At 28.3% G+C, this 9,411-nt stretch overlaps 1 protein-coding gene across 1 annotated transcript; it reads right to left on the bottom strand.

Annotated features, from left to right (window-relative positions):
- Nucleotides 1–6,288: 6,288 nt before the first annotated feature.
- On the bottom strand, nucleotides 6,289–8,571 carry LOC120113618 (glutathione S-transferase TCHQD-like). The gene is made up of 3 exons (XM_039134712.1): nucleotides 8,485–8,571; nucleotides 7,420–7,717; nucleotides 6,289–6,972 (listed from the first exon to the last, which is right to left on the bottom strand). Exons 2-3 carry the CDS (start codon nucleotides 7,626–7,628, stop codon nucleotides 6,384–6,386), a joined length of 798 nt encoding a protein of 265 aa, XP_038990643.1. The 5' UTR covers nucleotides 7,629–7,717; nucleotides 8,485–8,571; the 3' UTR covers nucleotides 6,289–6,383.
- Nucleotides 8,572–9,411: the final 840 nt, after the last annotated feature.

The following is a 9,411-nucleotide window of genomic DNA, read 5'->3' as shown; positions in this document are numbered from 1 at the left end:
ACATTTCATGTAATCATGATAAACCATAAAATGCATTCAAACATATATATATATATATACATACCATTTCTTTTTTTCCTATTATTATTATTACTCATGTTTAATATATATTATATTTATTACAGTTTGTATGTCATATACATACATATTGTTTCACAAAGAAACACATCTATCATCATCATATCACATATATCACTTCACACTATAAAGATTACAAACAAAGCACATAATATCATACAAGGTTCTTTTATATCATTTTCTTTATTAGCCCATGTACACATGTGAGAACTATAGATATGTGAGTCTATAGAGGTTGTGCACTAATGATGTCACCACAGCTCGTATAAATGCACCGAAGTGCCACGTAGAATTGCACCGTAGTACCGCGTAGAAATACACCGAAGTGCCATATAAGATGTCCCTAAGGACCACGTAGAAAATTCATTTAGATCCATATACATATTCCAAGGACCAAGTATGTGTCTCAAAAGACCTTATAGATGTTCCAAAAGATACATATATGTCCCGAAGGACCGCGTAGACCCTCGACTCTTGGCATGCCAACTATACCCCTAGCTCTCATGACACATATCATGGGCATTATCTTTTATATATTTTTTTCATATTCATGTAAACATATCACATATTCATATAAACTCGTAGCTTCATGTAAATTCTCATAACATTTCGTATTCATATATCACATGGCATATAACACTTCTCATGTGTTCCTATAAACATGTCATTTCTTGTGAAATCATACATATCATGTAAGACATCTTAGACATGTACACACAAATCACTTCCATATAATTCACATGATTTATTATCTCGTAGATCATATCACATTTTCATACAATTTCACAATTCATTGTCATATATGGATATGACATTTGTACTTAATCACATAGATAATGTTATATAGCATTAAAATCCCACAGTTCTTATTTCGTAGCTTATATATTGTTCTTATATCTTTTTATAGACATATAAACACCTAGATCATAATTCTCTAATTTATTGTACATAATCATATCATCATTTATATTCATAACCCCTAGCTCATATTTTGTTCTCTTATGCTTACATAGATCCTATAACATATATTGTAGCATACTAACATATATCACTTATATAAATTCATTTATATACAAATTTCTTATATTCTCTTAATTCAAGTTTACATTACTCTTATAACCTTTTCCTATGACTTCATAGATCTTTACCATGTAATTTCTATATCATAGCTCATCTAAGCACATAAATCTTTCCTATACAGCTTATCTCTCATATGATTATCATTATTTATGTACAAATCTCCTAATTTATATTCTATTTTCATATTATCCTATAAATCAATGCTAGTTAATTTATCTCACTTTTCATTTAATACTATAAGTAAATTATAATAGTTTCCAAAACTTGACTCATGTAATTTATGTTTTGTTATTATATCTTCATCTAAACACATATTTACATGTTCATGATCACTTAACTTATTGTCTTTTTATGGTTATCACATACAACATTTACTATTATACATGATTCGTGACCTTATAACTTATTTCACATATTCATACAACTCATAAGGTTCACATATAGTTACATATTTCGTTTCCATATAACCCATATCATATAAATTCACACCTCATAACATATAATATGAACAAAGCATATACACATAATACAAACTTAATCATACTTCTATTCATGCAAACATATAAAATATTGGAAACAGACTTATCGCAAGTCTAATTTCCATATAATAATATGCACAATCTAATAATATTCACTCATCTGGCCTCACTAGTCAATACCAATCTCTTATCTTTCCCCTTGATCAATCTTACTTTCAATGATTCCGAAACTTGTTTAGGCTCTGAATCTACATAATTATACATAGATACATATTAGTATCCAATTAATATACTCTAATCTATCATTTCTTAGACCAAAAGAAAGGTTTATTTCTATTTCCCCTTGAAGTACATCGATGCATTCTACAGTGCATCGATGCATTCTTTAACATGTGCATCGATGCACTACCCATGCATCGATACACAAATTACCTTCGATGTTTTCATATTAAAGGGATGCATCGATACACTCCTTATGCATCGATGCACCAATTGCATTCGATGTTTCCATTTTTAAAGGGGTGCATCGATGCACTTCATCGATGCACTTCCTGTGCATCGATACACATTGAACAATTTATGGAAATTTACCCTTGATGCATCGGTGCACATTCAAACATTGAATGTGCATCGATGCACATAGCCCAGAATTCCAATTTATGCCCGAAAATCCACTGTTTTCAGCTTAATTACTTCATATCTCATCCCCTTTCTTATTCTTAACTTACATACTCATATTCAAACTCATTTCTATTCATTAATCACCTCTTTAACATCAAAATCCTATTCTCCATATGTAATTCAAGAATTACACTAAATTTTCAACATGTTCCAAATCCACTTCTAACACTTCATATTCCTTAATTTAACCATTGACAAGTCAAATTCAACTTCAAAATCTATTTACTCCTTTTTTTTCAATAATTCTCTTAAAAACTCTTCATATTTAATCCTCCCTAACTCATCCATTTTGAAGTTTCAACATACTTTAATCTCTAAATAATCTTTCTTAGCACCCCAAGAATCAAAACTAAGCTTAAAACTCAAGAATTAACCAACTAAAATTAAACTTACCTTTGCCATGGACCTTGCGGGAAGAGAAGAGGAAGGAGATAACCCAAGCTCCAGACTTTTCTTTTCTTCTCACCCTTTCCACGTGTTTTATAACCTTAAAAGAAAGATAAAAATCTTTCTGGTCAAATGATCATTTTCCCTTTATTTCCTTTAATAATTACTAAATAACCTTCATCATATTTCCAATAAATCATTAAACTATTCAATTACCCTACTTTAATCACCAATTTCTGAAACTTTATAATTTGGTCACTAACCCGATATTGAGGATGTTACATATATTATCATGGAAATCTTATAAATTATCAGTTTTTTAACTTATGATGTAATTAAAATATTAATATGATTACTTTTTAAATGTTATAATAAAATATTTATTATGATAATTATATTAATAAATAGACCTATTATATAAAATTATTTAAATGTAAATTAGATAAAACATTATTAATAATGCAAAGGAAAAATAATATAGTTTAATTTGTATAAAGAAAAAAATAATATTAATAATAAAAGTATTTATTATGTAATATATTAATGGTTTACATTAATAATATAAATAATTTTGGCAATAAAATAATAATTAATTTGATAATAAATGAATATTAGTATTAAAATGTCATTAATTCTCTAAAATATAAATATAAACTATACCGTTTAATTTTTGTACAAAAAATTATCTAACAATTATAACATAAATGAAAAATAATATAAATATAAACTATACCGTTTATATAAACTATATACTTTATTACTTTATATAGTTTATGCATAGTGTTTCTATAAATTGCATTGAATTGAAAATTTAAGAACATATTTACAATTAAACCATGACTAAAATTAAATAAATTAAAAATCAAATACAAGTGGAAAAAATGATGATTGTTGGAGGAGCATGAGCCTAATTAACCCAAAATATCTTGTTGGACACTATATTTGGCGCCAACTTCCCAAATTTTTCTATTCCCTCTAAATTTCCAAATTTCCCTCTAAATTCTCAATTTTCCTATATTCTCAAAATTTCATAATTTCCCTCTAAATTCCAAAATAAAATCAAAATTTTTCACACAAAAATATTTCTTTTAAAAGTTTTCTCTCACCACTCACTTTGAATAATATATATATATATATATATATATATATATATATATAATTAAACATAAGTGACTAAAAGAAAATATTCTAAAATTAACATTAACATTTAATAATTAGCTTACATGTATTACAAATTTATGCATTTAATAAAAAAAAAAAAAAAACCCTAAACTACTCATAGCCGCCGATTTTTATGGTATAGGAGAGAAAAATTTTTACTTTGGTTTTTGAAAGGAGACAAAACACTAAATGTTGGCCTAACTTTTTAGGTGGTGTGATGTCACTAATCCATGGCTAAAGGTAGCAACAAATTCCAACCCTTGAATCAAAAGTAGATCCAATGACCAAGATATTATCTTCTCCAAGAAGACTCCAAGCTTCATTAATGTCCTATATATAAATTCTAATTATTTTTAATTTTCCGTTCTTTCTTTAATGTGCATAATTATTAAATGTTAATGTTAATTTTAGAATCTTTTATTTTAGTCACTTATGTTTAATTATATATATATTTATGTATATATATATATATATATATATATATATATATATATATATATATATATATATATATATATTATTCAAAGTGGGTGGTAGGAGAAAACTTTTTAAAAGAAAGATTTTGTGTGAAAAATTTTAATTTTATTTGGGAATTTAGAGGGAATTATGAATTTTTGAGAATATAGGGAAATTGAGAATTTAGAGGGAAATTGAGAAATTTAGAAGGAATAGAAAAATTTAGGAAGTTGGCGCCAAATATAGTGTCCAACAAGATATTTTGGGTTAATTAGGCTCATGCTCCTCCAACAAACATCATTTTTCCACTTGTATTTGATTTTTAATTTCTTTCATTTTAGTCATGGTTTAATTGTAAATATCTTTTTAAATTTTCAATTCGATGCAATTTATAGAAATACTATGCATAAACTATATAAAATAATAAATTATATAGTTTATATAAACTTTAAACCCTAAATCATAAACCCTAAACAAAAAAATAAATCCTAAACCCTAAACCCTAATATATATATATAAACCATGTATTGTATATATAAACTATATATATATATACCTATATATATAAACTATATAAAGTAAATTACTTATATAGTTTATAGAAATACTATGCATAAACTATATAAAATAATAAAGTATATAGTTTATAGAAACCTTAAACCCTAAATAAACTAATGCATACATATATATAATATATTAATATAAATTATAACGTATAAACTATATATTTTTATATAGTTTATACATATATAGTTTATATATATATATATACTATATTAGTATAAATAATATTTTATAAACTATATACTTTTTATAGTTTATACATATATAGTTTATATACATACACATAAACATAATTGATATATATAGCTTATAATAATTATATAGTTTATAATATAAATATAGTTTATATATAATTTTATATTATATTATATTATATATATATATTATATTTTTAAATTTTTTAAATGAATGTAAGTTAGTATATTTTTCATTATTTCTTCACATTTTGCATTTATTTCGACTTAATCCTTTTGTGTTTTTTAGTTTATTTCAATTTTAAGTCTCACTTTTATATGTATTCAATTTAGTCCTTAAATTTATATTTAAATATTCCATTGTTAGTTGTTATTTATTTATATTTTTGTAATTGGCCCATAATTCTTTAAATGTGTTTAATTTAATCATTTTTATATTAATTTAAACCTCACATTTTAAATTTATTTCGATTTAATCCTTACCTATGTGTGTTGTTTAATTTATATTTTAAGATTTTATTTGTAATTTTACATTTCTTCAATTTTGTCATTAAATTTATATTTTTTACAAAATTGATCCATGAATATTTATTTTTCTCTTAATTTACTTGAAACCATATGCAATTACAACTTGCAATTCAACAATGACGAAAGATGACAAAATAATTAATCCAAAAAATAAAATCGACCCGACCTGAACTCAATCCGTATCCGATAAACATCCGACCTGAATTTTATCTATCAAGGATGTGATCCGATCTGAACGAGATCCGACTGAAGTCCACTTGAACCTGAATTAACATGGTCTTAATCTGCTTCGGACTTAAACTGACATCGATCCGAACTGAAAATGACCCGACCTGAACCCAATATCTGGTGTCAAATCAACCTGAAAATAACCCGAACTGATTTGACTTGACCTGAACTTGATCTAGATCTAGTGTCAAATAAACCTGAGTTGACCTATACCTGATTTTACCCGACCTATCAAGATCCGCCTGAAACCTGTCCGATTACCTGATTTTACAGCCCTACATGAGAACGACCCTACATACAATACCCGTAAAAGGCATTATAGAACAGAAAAGTTTCATTTATACCAACCTTAGAATCAACAATCATAAAGCATTACATCCCTAAACTCCTTATTCATATGAACAAATCTCTTATTTTTCTTGTTTTCATTTACCTCACACCAATTGGAAAAAAAAAACAAAAAATAAATACAGTTGCAGTTTTTCCTTTCAATTCATTTTATGTTTATATCAATTTACACGACACCTGTGACCTACAAATTCTTAAATCAGTATCTCCTCAGAAAATTTCTGACACGAAGTGAGCACCAAGTTTTCATCAGTGTTTTATTCTTCCTCCAGCCATTAAAATATTTTCCTATAACCTTTTTGTAGGTAGGCCTTTGTTGCACCAAAACCCAGTAGTCTGCAATGTTTGGCCTGCAAGTTATGTATTCATCTTCCAAACCCAGAAGCACCAACCGAGCTAGCACCGGTATGAATGTTGCATCCGCCATGGTGAACTCGTCCCCTTCGATGTAAGTTGTGTCGTTCAGCTTCGTTTCAACTTCATCAAGCAGTTGGACCAAGCTTTCTTTGCTCCTTTTAACAACATCAGGGTCCTTCAGCTTCTCCTCTGTCTCGTAGGCTTCTCTGAGCTTGCAGTGGTATGCGCTAGCGAGGTCCGGTGATTCGGCCATCCGGGCAATCACCACTTTTCGTATGAATTTAGAAACGAAGACGCGGTCCTTGTCAGGAATGTGTGATAGAGTGAAACACTTGGGGTTCCATTGTTCTATCTTTCGCATCCATTCTATTACTTCTTGGCTGCTAAAGGAATTGTTACCAACTGAGACCACTGCAATTCTTTCAATGTACCTGCAAATATCTACCCCACTTTAGAAAATCTTCCCTTTGAGTAACAATGGTAGATTGATCGACTCCGGAACCATATTCGATCTCAATACTTCCTTTACATTTGCAAAATGAGAAACCTTTTTCATTATAGAAACCTTAAAGTAGCAGATATGCTACACTTTCCATTTTCCAATTACTTTCGAGGTTTTAAAGCAATTACTTAGATACACGCCCTATATTACCTTGATTCAGGGTGAGTGTCAGATACGGATACAAGACATGGATATGATTATATGAGGAAAAAAAGAATCAGAGTAATATGGGACACTTTCTATGCTCTTCGAGAAGCCATTACCAAGCAACATAAGATAATTCTACTTCTTGTCGCAATGCAAATCTGAAACTACATACGAGAGCATATATGATTTTAAGCGGATAAAAGCTGCAGATGAAAGGAGAGAAACATACAGGATAGTTTCAATTGTGTCGAAAATGATATGTGAACCATTCTTGAAAACCGGGAGTTTCGCACTCGTATTCATTCTGAAGAAAGAAGAGTCCATGTTCTTGCCAAGAATAGGATTGACATGAAATGAGGTGTAATCAATGCCCTTCTCTTCCAAAGCAAGCCTGACCTTTTGGCTGTTCAATGAGAAAGGATGATGATATAATTGCATGATTCAATTACCAACGGCTTGAAACGTTAAAGACTGTTTTCACCAACAATGAAACTCTTATCACAATCAAGATCATGAATCCATGTGGTCTGCAAATCGAACAGTAACAAAAATGTCTGATCAGCAACTTTCATCAAATCTAGTAAAAGGAACCTCGAGAAAATCATAATGATTTAAAGCATTAATGATTGAATAAGACAAGCATGGGAATCCAACAACAGATAGGAGGGTCAATGTCATGTTGATTAACCTTAAAGAATGCTACAGTACATTTCAGATCTAAAATCATGTCCGTAGATAAAATGTTTGCTTTGGAACAAAAGCAAGCTTAGTCAGCAGCTACCATTTAGTAAAGAGATAAGCTCAACACAATGGTAGAAAACTATGATTAAATCTAACTTTCTTACATCCATTCACCATGAAGTTACAGAATCCTCAATTCAAGAAAGAGAAATCATATGCTTTGGATTGAAAACTTTTAACAAAAACCCATTAAAGAAAATGACAAAGCAGCAAAAAGCTCACAAGGAAAACAAAGTACAGCCAAGGGGAAACTAATAACTGCACTTAACAAAAATTCCAAGTTCAGGAACAGTAAGTGCTATAAGAAATTGCATATAAACACATCATGGTGGAAGTCGAACTGAAGTACAGCCAGTTCAAAGTTTGGAAGCTTTTAAAACAACCAAACAAAGACAGAATATTACTAAGAATTTAGAAGCTAAGAGAAACCCAACCGATAATATGTTGATTACAGTAGAAGTAAATCAGGAGATAAAAAAGGCGTTCAAGTTAACAAACCAAAAAAGAAGAAAAAAAAAACACAGGCAGAGAGAAGGGAAAAGAAGAGATTTACCAAGATGAGAGTGGAAGCTTCAACAAGGACAGGATTTTTGAGATTGATGTGCGTATATTGTATATTTGTCAAAAAGACCAATAGATGATCGAACAAAAAAAGAATACCAAAAAGATGAAGAAGTGTTGGAAGTGTGCGTACACTGGCTAAAATACAAGACTGGTCACTTTTGTTTCATTCTATTCACCTTCTTTAATGATTTAAAGAAATTGTATTTTAATCACTTATATTATCATTCATTAAATTTTAGTCACTAAATAGTTAACTTGTTAATTTAATAAAGTAATATATTAGTAAAAGTAATTAACTTATAATTGGCATAATGTCAGAAGAAATACTATTAATATTTTACTAAATAATAATTTTAACCCTTTTATTTTTTTGAAGTATTTTGACTTCAATATTTTATTTTAAGACTAAAAGGTCCTTAACAGTTGACTAGATAGCCTATTTAGCTTTTATTCCTTTTTGGAATATTTTAGCTATGTTCCATTTTAAGGCAAAAGGTCTCTACTTGGGACCATTGATAATTTGTTAACTAATATTTTTCATCCATTGAATGACATTTTCACCTTGAATTAAAATGTTAAGGGAACATATTCAAAAAATAAAAGTCAAATTGACTGTTTAATCAAACGTTAGAGACTTTATTATTATTATTATTATTATTATTATTATTATTATTATTATTATTATTATTATTATTATTATTATGCCTATTTAATTTCACTTTTAAACTTAGACAACATATTAATTTGATCTTTAAAGTTTAGAATAAAGTATCAATTTGATCTCTGATATCGATCAAAATCATCTTCCATCGGTTGTCTCTAGCCATCATTGTTGGTCTCAAAATTGTATGTCCACTCATTTTTAACATCCTAAACATGATTTTCATGTTCGTTTCATCGAAAAACATCTTAAACT

Source organism: Hibiscus syriacus, unplaced genomic scaffold (genome assembly GCF_006381635.1).
Source record: "Hibiscus syriacus cultivar Baekdansim isolate YM2019G1 unplaced genomic scaffold, ASM638163v2 tig00110210_pilon, whole genome shotgun sequence".
Classification (NCBI taxonomy): domain Eukaryota; kingdom Viridiplantae; phylum Streptophyta; class Magnoliopsida; order Malvales; family Malvaceae; genus Hibiscus; species Hibiscus syriacus.
Note: the sequence above shows the minus strand (reverse complement) of the source record. Positions and strands in the feature narration are given on the sequence as shown.